This window comes from Mycetomoellerius zeteki, unplaced genomic scaffold (genome assembly GCF_001594055.1).
Source record: "Mycetomoellerius zeteki isolate Tzet28-1 unplaced genomic scaffold, Tzet1.0 scaffold150, whole genome shotgun sequence".
In the NCBI taxonomy this organism is placed as follows: domain Eukaryota; kingdom Metazoa; phylum Arthropoda; class Insecta; order Hymenoptera; family Formicidae; genus Mycetomoellerius; species Mycetomoellerius zeteki.
This window is the reverse complement of record NW_017256448.1, coordinates 469,994-482,386: the sequence shown is the minus strand read 5'-3', so window position 1 is coordinate 482,386 and position 12,393 is coordinate 469,994. Positions and strand designations below refer to the sequence as shown.

The 12,393-nt window shown below is 30.3% G+C and overlaps 2 protein-coding genes across 3 annotated transcripts; one reads left to right on the top strand and one right to left on the bottom strand.

The window, feature by feature from the left end:
• The first annotated feature begins 13 nt into the window (after positions 1–13).
• LOC108720442 (enhancer of rudimentary homolog) lies at positions 14–2,994 on the top strand. The gene is made up of 3 exons (XM_018444447.1): positions 14–151; positions 993–1,080; positions 2,765–2,994. The coding sequence occupies exons 1-3, from the start codon at positions 95–97 to the stop codon at positions 2,983–2,985; spliced, it is 366 nt and encodes a 121-aa protein (XP_018299949.1). The 5' UTR covers positions 14–94; the 3' UTR covers positions 2,986–2,994.
• A 2,221-nt stretch (positions 2,995–5,215) lies between these two features.
• LOC108720471 (UPF0518 protein AAEL005291) lies at positions 5,216–12,169 on the bottom strand. Of its 2 annotated transcripts, XM_018444509.1 has the most exons (11): positions 11,701–12,169; positions 10,742–10,953; positions 9,779–10,030; positions 9,552–9,702; positions 9,217–9,462; positions 8,510–8,677; positions 7,164–8,435; positions 6,473–6,671; positions 6,109–6,120; positions 5,883–6,030; positions 5,216–5,427 (listed from the first exon to the last, which is right to left on the bottom strand). In XM_018444509.1, exons 1-11 carry the CDS (start codon positions 11,848–11,850, stop codon positions 5,268–5,270), a joined length of 2,970 nt encoding a protein of 989 aa, XP_018300011.1. In that variant the 5' UTR covers positions 11,851–12,169; the 3' UTR covers positions 5,216–5,267. The 2 variants fall into 2 exon arrangements, with proteins under 2 accessions (XP_018300011.1, XP_018300012.1); XM_018444510.1 differs by lacking the exon at positions 6,109–6,120.
• Positions 12,170–12,393: the final 224 nt, after the last annotated feature.

The window sequence follows — 12,393 nt, the reverse complement described above, 5'->3', positions numbered from 1 at the left end:
ATTACGAATGGGACATAGTGATTTTTACAGATGTATTGTCAATCAAAATGAACTCGTCAATGAATCTAGAGATGGTAGTGTCTCGGTGCTAAGCATGGCGCGACTGCCGTGGCTCTTTTATGCGAGCCAGTTCAAAATTTCATCAAGAAACGTAATTTTCATCATTAATACATTATCACACAAAACGATTTTCCATTAGAATTTATTTCCAAAAATATAACGAGGACGATTAATATTAAGTATTAAATAAGGAAATTCCAAAATCGTTTGGTAATGACATTAATCGTGGTTCAAGTGATAACATAAAGTGATTTACTATACCGTATGTATATGGCATTTCAGAAAAATTCAGTAGCATTATCAATGGTGCAAATCAGAAAATATCGCATTTTTTAGCATTACTGTAAACTACGCAAATTTATCAAAATATATAAGGTTCCATGAATTAAAAAAGAACGTGGCGTATTAGCTGTAAAATTAGCTGTAGGGATTATGATGCAACTTATGTAGGACAAACTAGCAGAAAATTAAAAATGCGAGTGAAAAAACATTGCAGTCATATGCATGGAATACTTTCACTAACTTTGTAATTACAAAACCGTAGGTTGCATCGCAATCATGAATTCAATTGGGACAATGTTAGAATTTTGGATGTCGATAATTTTTATTACAAAAGTTTGATTTCACAGATGTTTTCAATGAAATCTCAGAATAATGGTTTGAATTTACAAACAGACACAGAAGATCTAAATTATGCTTATGCCGATATTTTAAAGAAATTGATAAACAATAATTTGATCTAGATGCTTCTTTTCATTTCAGTCATGATAGATTATGTTTCACTTGATCATTGAACGTCATTTATAGATTAATTTTCAGCAACTAACAATTTGTAATAATTACTTTGTCATATGGTTTAAAAGCCGAGTCGGACAGTGTCATTGGTAATGTTTATTAAGTTTACATTATTATTTACTTTTATTTTGTTTTAGTCTCATACAATACTATTAGTACAACCTGGTGTCAGGCCTGAAACAAGAACATATTCTGATTACGAAAGCATTAATGAATGTTTGGAAGGTAATTTCAATTATAAATTATGGTAATATTATATTATAAATTTAAGTTATATAAATTTTAATAACAGCTATTAATACTCTTTTTAATTGTGCATGTTATATAAAATTGTAATTTTTTATGAAAATAAGATTGCATTAAGCAGCATAAAATCAATCGATTTTATACCTTATTATATCTATGAGAGAAATATAGAACATAAATAATAAAATAGAATTTATACAGGATGTCTGGTAATTCTGCTGACAACGCTCGTAAGCAGGTAGAGCAGACTAAACTGAGTCGGAAAGTCCTCTACTATTTTACAACAATAGTGAATGAGATATAAAATAATTTACAAATACGCTCTTATTCGGCAATCTTTAGAAATTAATGTCTCGTTAACTATTGTGAAAATTGTAAAATGGTACAGGACTTTTCGTCTCAGTTTAGTCCGTTCTATCTGCCCACAAGCATTGTCAACAGAATTCCAGTATATTAAACTAGATATCCTGTATATTAAAAATACATACACATGCGCACGAAAGCATAATGCTGATTCTACATTAATCGCATCACAATATTGCAAACGTTGCGGTCCAATCAACGTCAAGTTAGTTTGGATGTTACACGATTAATAATACTGTCAATAATATTGTCAGTAAATACTGACAATATTACTTTGTGTGTGGTTGACATTGATAGATTGACATAGAATACAGTGATCTGGATTTTGATTCTCGAGCATCATTACCGCTTTATTAAGATCCATGGCTGCGTTCAGCGAAAAAAGCAGATTTGCAACTGTAAAATTGGGCGCGGTTAAGCCGGATAAAATAGCTAGTCTGCTTGCTAAGATTGAATGTGATTGATTGGATCTATAAGTAACAACCAATTGGCTAGCCGCTTTGCCGACTTGAACGCGTCCATTCTTTAATATGATGGGTCTTGCCCTTAGTTCCTCACTGAATTTAAATGTATAAACCAATTATATTCAAGAATTTTACAACAGTTGCAAAACTGCTGAACTTAGTCCATATCACAATATGCACCATGCAACAGATAATGTATGTAAAACTAAAGTGAAACATATTGTTAATAATACTGATCATGTAAGGTTGTAAAAATACCAAAAATATTGATGTATACTGGCAGCTGATTACTTATTCAAGATTACTGATTAATGTTATTAACCATGTAGGGTCATCTTTATATACACACGCACACGTACCTACGTGCAAACACACACAAAAGAGAATGATGTGATTGATTTTCTATATATTATACAGGCCGGATCATAAATATATTTAAAAAATGTTATAAGTGTGATCCTTAAAAAGAAAGTACAGATGTTCCTATGAGGAAATGTATCAATTATGTGTACGTCGTGCTAATGCATATGTGAAAAATGATGTTGAACACTGAACATAAAAAAAGCTCACTTGACTCTTATAAATAAAATCACTATTTAATATTACTGTATTTGTGTGTCCGTTATTTTAACAACGAAGCATTTATGACCTAATATTTAGAGGAGCATTTGTTCTTTTTTATCCAATAATATGAAATTTTAAAACATACTTATGATTCACCCTGTAATTTGTTAATCATTACGTAAAATATATTCTATACATACACGCGTGCACGCATTTGTATTTTTATATTTTAATACTAATTACGAGTATTAATTATTTATTTATTATTGTAGGAGTTTGTAAAATTTATGAAGAACATCTAAAGAGACGAAATCCAAACACTCCAACTATTACTTACGACATTAGTCAGTTATTTGATTTCGTTGATCAATTAACGGATTTATCCTGTCTTGTGTATCAAAAATCGACAAATACTTATGCTCCTTATAATAAGGATTGGATTAAAGAAAAGATATATGTTTTATTGCGTAGAGTTGCGGGACATGGAGAGTAATCAATACATATATATATGCGTGTTTTCATTTGTAAGATAATTTTAAATACTTCTATATTTTATTTGTTGTAATAAAGCTATAATTTACGATATCTTATATTATGAAACAGTAATTATATTGTATATCTTTATCTTTTATTTATTTTGTCCACTTTATAATTAATTTTTATAAGATAAAGTGGGGCTCTTCCGTCAATTTCAACATAAAGTGATATGAAAATTTGCAGTAAAATGTCTCACCCAATTAAATTTCAAATATAATCGATTTATTATTGAATATAATGTAACCTCTTGTAAGCATAAAAATTAACATATAACAGAGAACAATATTACATAAATATTTAAACTGATAAAAGTGTACATGTATCAAAACCGGTAGAATTCTTTCGCCCATTAAGGAGGATCTTAAAAAAAACTCATAATGTAAGAAAATAATTTACGTTTATCAGAGGTAATTTTTACACTACTGTCCTAAAACTTTAATAAACACTCAATATAATTTGCTTACAACTGTACATTACTCTCAAACACGATTGCTTCTTAAAAGTAAACACCTTAAAAGTAAACGACCTTTAAATATATGTTAATTAAAAACAAACGTTGACTGGAATAGCTCCATGGACAAAGAAAATCTCACCCTACCCTATATACAATATTTTTATATTTTATACATTAAGGGCAGATCCTGGTTTAGAAACGAGGCAAATTCGAGGATTTTTTAAAAATAAAAGTACAGGAACTTTCTATCGCGACTGGCGAAACGCATCGCTCAGCTATGTAATAGGTGGATGATCGCGTGAGTGGGGAAAATCAGAAGGCGAGAGAGATTGGAGATATCAATCATACAAAATTACATGTAACAAATAACAATAATGTATTTGAGAATTACGCGATACAATACGTCGATCATAACATACGAGTCGTGTAATACCAAACACGGCAACAGTGGCGCATACAATGTAATGGCGAACACTCTACGCGCGAAAGAATATCAGAGTCGATGGAATATGAGCTCGCAAGAAAGTGAATAATTAAGTCTCACACAAACATATAGCTTTCGCACAGTCAGATAGATTCACAGACTCACGCTCTTAAAGATTATTTCTCGACTAAGCTTCTAAGCGTGAACAAAAAGTTATCACGCGGTAAATGATCGTCTTGTCCTCAATGCATAACAAACATAATAAGATAAACTCATCGCATGGACTACCGTTACGTAGTTAAAAGAAATGAATGACTTACTTATTGCTTCATTATTTATATCTATATGTATATATATTAATAATGAAAAATTATTTTTATAAACTCTTAATGTTTGGCAAGTGGTAAGAATCGCTTCAAAACATAAGCATATTCACTAAGTTTTGATTTTGTGGATAGATTTTTATTAAATATGTTTCTTTAATGTTTTCTTTTCATGTAATTTAACTATATAATTAGTTTTTTTTAAATTTAAAGTTTAAATTAAAAAAAATTTATTTATACAATTTTTTAAAAAGTTTTTTTATTAACAATATTAAATATATTTTTAACTATAATAAAAAAAAATATAACATTTATATTAAATTATCTTTTTTTTCAATGTCTTCCGTATTTTTTTATCATACTTCATATTTTTAAAGATATAGTTGTATCCAGCTAATACTGGCGGATTTGACTGTGCGCATTCATTCTGGAACACTGATACTTTCAAACAAATGGCTATTGCAGCGTAAAACCTCATGAAATTTTTTAGTTATTCATTATTATATTTATTTTATTTAAAAAAATATGCACATAATTAATGTTACATATCTTTTGAAAGTAATAATATAAATTCCTTTTAAAGTCTCACAATGAAGAGCCATTTAGAACATCATTTAATCTTCTTACAATATTTTACATTATAGGTGTGTCCAACTGTTTCGGACCAATGTGTGCGTGTATGTGTGTGTTTGTGTGTGTCACATGAGTACCCGTGTGATAAGAGTACCGCGAAATCAGTCTTCACCCGTGTGCAATGAATAACGAACAAACAAGTGAGTGATTGTCATTTTGCGTTACTCGATTATATTATTTTTGCGCAGGATAAAATTTTTATCTAAAACATTTTTTTACATTTCACGGATTTTACTCAGGAATATGCCAAATTAATTTCAGCATTACACGCGGAATAGAATTTGTCAAAAATACATATTTTTTTATTTTCTTTACATTTGAATTACATATATATATAAACGGATGAGAATATTTTCAAATGTTCTCTCTTGTTTCATATTCATAAAAATATACAAATTCACATGTTAAGGTTTAAATCTATTACCATCTGTAATGGACATAATGGCATGCTCCTGAGTGATTGCTGCGAGCTCTTTAAGCCATTCATCTAATATTACAGAACATAGTACAACATTCTGCACTGGGCTCACTTCATTCGGTGATTCCCACGAAGTTTTCGTATACCTATTGAAGAGAAGAATATATAACTATTGCATTCCATTTACTCATTACTTATTCACTCATACTTGTGGGATTAAAATCATCTCCAATGTAATTAGATCTTAGTAATAGATTAATTTTTCAAATACTATGTGAAAAATGCGCTTGTTTCCAATTTCTGTTGATAAATAGCTTTGATGTCGACGTTGACGCGAATTATTTTCAAGCAAGGAATTTAATTTTTTATTTCTATCATCATTAAAAATCCAACTTCACATATGTACAAAGTCATGAAAAAAACAGATGTGCGCACACAAATTTGTATAGCTACGCGAAGTAACGAAGTATAATTTGATATTCTGAACATCGTAATCAAAAATTGACTCGATACTTTTGAGTCAGGGAAATAACCTTGACCTAGATTTTTCTTTTGTTATTATGATTTATTATAAAATAATCAGAAATCTGAAACAATTTACCTATATCCAGATCCAACAATTTGTAGCTGATCTTCTGATATACTGGACGGCTGATTGATGGAATTTGTTAGACTTGGACCTAAACCACCACTTGATCGTCTGAACATTTGTGTGAGTGATGATGTCAAACTTTTCCTTTTTGGTTCCCCTATAAATACAAATGATATAATAATTTGGAATTTACATATATAATACACAAGCAAAAATATTTTATATCAATACATACATCTTTTGAATACTTCCAGTGTGCACAAAATTTTAAAAGATATGATTAATGTAGTTATGAAGTTATAAAAGGACAAAAGACGCGAAAACGAAAAAAGAATATGAATGAGAGAAGAATAGAAAAAATAAGAGAAAGGTAAAAGAGAAGAGAGTCAATGAGTGCATTCAGTACTACAATCACTCACTGAGCGGCTCACTAGCAATCGAATATGAGTCTTACCTCTAGATCTAACTAATCACATTAAATTGTTATGTAGGTACTTAGTAAGCGGTTGCAATACTGAATCCAATGTTTATATTCTTTATGAATGATGGAGAGAAAGATATATCTAATTCTTAAAATATATTCACGAAATAAATAGTACCTCTTGAGAATGATTCACCAGTTAAAGACTGTCTTTTAATAGATGATGATTGCGCTGCAGCTTCTATTACATTTTTCCTCGCATTTACTAATTTGTTTTCTCGATTAATCAAAAATATTTTTGCTTGTTCAACTAATAAATCCACGTTGTTATGTTTCGAAAGAAATTGGTCTATTTTATGTTTCAATGACGCAAGCACCTGCAATATAAATTATAAAAATATTATTTCTCTTGATTTTCATAATAGTTCACAATATCTAGATAACAAAAATAGTAATATTCTTTAGAAGAAAAACTCGATTAAATCAAATTCGATTAAAATCAATGTAAGTCTGCAAACACACACACACACACACATGGATAATAATGCAATATCATATATATGTATATTATTTCAGCATAAAAATCGCTAGGTTTACAACTTTATTAAAAAAATTTCAGAGCTGTTTTTACACTGGCATCTACATTTTGTTATTAAAATTAGTACTTTGTATGTGTTCTAAATTTTTTAAATTATATATTTAACTGGCACACCCTGTATTGGTAATTTAATGTTCCTATAAAATCTAACAAATTGTTTATTTTATGAATTCAGTTTATAAGAAATGAATATGAAAAATAATAATTTCATTATTTTGCAATACATTATTCAGAATTTCAATGACAAACGCAACAACAAAACGATAAATACCTGAAACAAAGACTTGATGCTGGGTTGAAATACAAGAGAATGGTTTAACAGAAACGATTGCAGTAAAGGTTGAGAGTATATCGCCAATCTACTAATGAGGCCCGTGAGATGTAAATTGACATACAAATTATTGCTTGTCATACATTCGAGTTTTCGTAAAACCACATCTAAAAATATACCAACATTTGGCTGTCCGTTAAACACGTCCTGTCGATACAAAGGGTCTTTATTTAATTTACTCGACGATGTTTCCACAATTATCGGAGGATTTGATTCCGCGTCATTACGCATAGGGACATAGTCAATCTCTTTCTTAATTATAATGTGCGTTTCTTCATGTTCACTCATCCGATCTTCATTGGTTTCCTTATCCGGTGTTGACTCTGGCGATCCTTTAAACGCAAAGCTTTCGTAACCGCTACTCTCACCTAGTGATATAAGTGAATTCATGGCCGTGGTCGAATCTTCTATGCAGCTATCGGATTCTTTTTTATTTAAACAGATTTTCTCTGTACATTCTGTCATTTCAATGTTTTCGTTCAACAACTCTGCAATATCGGCATCTAATTGTGCTTGCTCGTCAAGAGACAATGCAATATCCATGTTCAATTCGTTTTTAAAATTACGTTCATTACTATTTAAATCTTTTCCTTCCAATAAAGATTGAATATTAAGTAACACATTGTCTAATGATGCATCATTATCATTTTCGCATGATTTCATCGCATTTTTAATCATTTCCAACGTTCTAGATCCTTCTGCCTTTTTCTGTGATTGATCAGATACAATATTTTCGTCTATTAAAGTAGTCATGCTAATATTACTATGTTGAGGTAAATTACCATCATACTGGCAAGACCAATTGGAACACGCAATACGGCAAGCTTTAATTTTTTGTCTGGCATCACAGAGATATGCATGATAATTTCCATATAAGCTATCTGATAATCTAGTACCATAATTTATCGAGGCTGGTAGCGATTTCATGGAATCAGATGTTATGGATCCATATTTGTCGTATGTAGATAGTACGACATTAGGTAAAGAATTTGTTTGTGAGTCCATTGACATAAATACAGAACAACAACGTGGTGTTAAAGATAAAAATTTTTCTGCCGCTCGTCCAAAAGGATCTACATCTCTCAATCGACTACGTTGAGAAAGCATTACGTGTGAACACGGATTTAATGCACCCAAACACAATTCCAACATAATATCTTCGCAATTTAAACTAACTAGAGTTTCAAACAATGCCAGAGTAACTATGCATAACTAAATTAAAAAACAAAATGTTAGAAACGAGTTTATATCTAAGAAATATTCTATCAAACAGATTCATAATTTACCCTCGATCGAGAAGAAATCCTCTGTATTAGACAATCTAGTATTCTACAGTCTTCATAATTATCTTCTAACAGAAATCTAACGAGCGATCGCAATAAGCCAGGATCAGTTACAGATCGAAGAAATAAATCAAAATAAGCTGTTGCTGTGACCAATTCTTCCACGGTCGTCTGTAATTATTTTCAAAGAATTAAAATAAAAGTTTAATAATACCTTTAAATTTCCTGCAATGTGATCAACTTCTAACTCTCTCATTGATCATTTGAAATCAAATATGATGAATAGGAATGTTAACATGTTAATCATCAATGCGAGAGTTGTATTATTTACTTTATGTGTAAAAATTATACATATCTCTCCGTTCTCTAACATGGATAATTTTTTTTAGTCACTGTGCTTGCAATGAAGTTTAGTTAGAATAATTTATAATTTGATAAAATTTTACTATATAAAATTTTATTTAAAAATATTTTGTCATAATATCAATAGAATAATATATGAGTAATCACCATTATACAGGGTGGAGAAAAAGGTTGTGGCATAACTTTGCAGGATGGTACTAATTCTTTAACTAAAAAATGAAAGATAATATATCTCTTGTAAAAATAAAATACTATTTACATTATTAATATCAAAATATTAATATCAAAATTTAATTATAAAATTTTTATATAATTACTCTTACATGTCTTATTAAATGTACACTCACTTGTAACAATGCTGGACCTATGACAGGAATTAGAAAACCTTGATATAAAAATTCAAGTAACTGTTTTTGTACCATCGGATGTGCTACTTGTGTAACTGCATTGCAAAATTCCAGAGAATTCATGAGTTGTGTAAGTGCAGGTAAGTCATTTACATCATCCGGTGTCAACTGATGCCAATCATCTGTTTCAATGTTAAGTTTCCTTGGAAGTAAAGAATAAAGACCACTCAATCCTGTAGCTAGTACCTAAGTAAATATAATAACAATATCATTATTTACTTTTGTACATACATTTTTGCAAGCACATTTGATTTCAAAATAATTGTATTATTTACAGGACATATATTGGAATGATCAGCAATGTATAACCCAACTTCGTCATTTTTTTTTGAAAGTGACATACACAATAACATAGCGTCACGCGCTTGCTGACCAACACCACCTTCTCGATGAATGTGAGGTATTAATAGATTAAATATAATAAATCTGAAAAATGGTTAATAATTTTTAAGGATTATATATTTGTATAAAGTATTATTTATCATAAAAAATAAGATATTACTTATTCTTTCCGGGTGCAGTTGGATGAAAGAACAAATCAAGTAATGCCATATTTTGCATTAAGGCAACACATAGTTGATTCAATAGTACTACTAATTTTTTTTCTACTTCTAATGGCATAATATCGTTCGAACATTCTTCTAACAATCGTAGAAGTGGCCTTGTAACTGTTTCATGTGCAAGAAGAGTACCACTATGTGAAACTAATAATTCATAAAGCTTTATTTGTTCCAATCTTACTGCATTATTAAATCTGTAAAAAATTTCTTATGTATAATATATGTATAATGTATTATATATATATATATATATAAAAATAGATATCATATAAATATAAATGTATAGATTCGTCCAATAAAATGAATATATCCAAATATGTTCAAAAAATAAAATCTTTGGTAAAATTAATAAGAATAGATTTCATTTTTCGAAAGAAAGTATTTAGACTGGATTCGGGGAAAGTGCTATCAGCGTTATTTGTGTCATGCTATCCTAGTTTCATATCTAGTGGACGATGAAGATAGAATGACACAAATAGCGCTAATAGCGTCTCTCCAAACGCAGCCTTAGTGTAACTTTCTGTTTTGAAATTGCTTCATTCAGAATCTTATATAAAAAAGTAGCCAAATTATATAATGAGTTATTAATGGAAGACATCGATTATCTGTTGTATCCATACCAATATAATTAATAAACAAATAAGAAACATAGATAACTCGGGAATCGGTGAAAATTAATTGAAAGGAATGGAAACAAAAATGTGATCCGTTATAGTTCCAGTTAAAATTGTGCTTTGCAGCACAAATTAGAACAAACTTAGCACAATTAAATACAATTAATGGAAATATAAAATTTAAAAAACATAAGACTAACTGGACACAAAAAGTTAGAATATTATATATTATAAAAATAAATATAATTTTATATAAGATACAGATATATATAGTTATTAGCAGAGATATACCTTCCTGTATGTATACTCCAATCGTACAATTTAACAAGTAAATTTTCGCTTAATAAATATTCTAAACACGGAGAATGCGTTGCAGTGTTACCCTGTTGATAATGATTATGTGAATTCGAATCTCGTAGCTCTAGTAACAATAATGTCACCATTTGATCAATGTGATTAACAACTCCGAGTACATCATCTTGACTAGGTATCCCTTTAGGAGGCTGAAAAATATACTAATTGATAATCTATAAAGAATACTAGATATATATAATAAGATATCTTATAAAGAAATTAAAAGTAATTCTCATACTAAAACAAAGGGTGTCTGTTACAACCGTCCGAAACATATTTGATTCTCTTTGAAATACATAGTTAATTACAAAAATCTAAGAGAAACGTTTTATTTATATAGGTTTTTTAAATGGGTTAGTCTCAGATTTAAGGGGATAAAACAATCCCTCACAAAATTAATAGGGATAGAAGTATTTTCAAAATAAGTATCTTATTTTAAGTTCAAAAATTTTTGAAGATTTCAAGTAACGCGCGCGAACAGACCTATACTGGGAGCTTCCCCCCCCAACCCCTTATCGCTCCCTCCCGATCCAAGTATGCAAACGTGACCATAGCACATGCGCAATTCATTACACTATACTGATATGACAGGTTTCGTAACCTCAATAGAGTAGTGAACTTTTATAATTAATATCTCGCTTCACGAGACAGAGTGACACATTTTTCTGCCAGATTCTTTCGTTTCATACAAAAACGCGTCGAATAAACCCAATTTCATGAAAATTCAAGTGAACGAGGGCATTCTTAATAAATACCCATTTATATATATTTTTTTTCATAAATCTGTAATTAAAGATGTGATTTAAGGAAGATATCTTTTAGACACACACATTACGTAGGGAGAGATGTAAATTTCAAAATAGTAAAATTTAGAAAGTTCTAAAAATAGTTCTTACTAAAGAATGCAGAATGATTTCGTATATCTGCTGTGAATGTTTGCAGAAGCTGTCATAACATGCAGATGGATCAGCGTCTTTTGGTGGCGAGTCTCTGGATCGCTGTTTGCTGAAGCTCGTTCGCAACGGATTGGTTCGTAGCCAACTCATTATTTTTTTTTTACAATATATATCTTCGACAATAATGCAGCCAAGTTAAAATTATCACATTCGTAGTCTCACTATTTTGCGTTTTGGGCAAAGTACACTGAGACTGACTCAGATGTAATCAGTCTGTTGCCGTCAAGAGTGTCTTTTAACGTACTAGTCACATATTAAAACGGCGCAATAAAAATAGTGCGATAACGCGAATCACATATTCGTTAGACAATCCACGATTCACTGATAACTGATACATGCCAGCATGTATCAAGTAATAGATACCATCAGGGATCAGGGTGATCAGATTGTCCGATATCAGTGTCGCCAATGTGAAGCGCAGAAGCCCAATGGTCGCGTTCAGCAGACTCAACTGTTGCCGAGCAGATCCGTGAGCGCTCGCTGCTATTGGATGATCTAAAAGAATACACCACGTTTACACCATTTACCCCGGATTTACAATAGGATTTTAAGCCTTAAGTCATAAGAAATGGGCGAATCACAGAATCGATTATTCCCCTCGGATTCCACTGTAATTGGTCAATTTCTTATGGC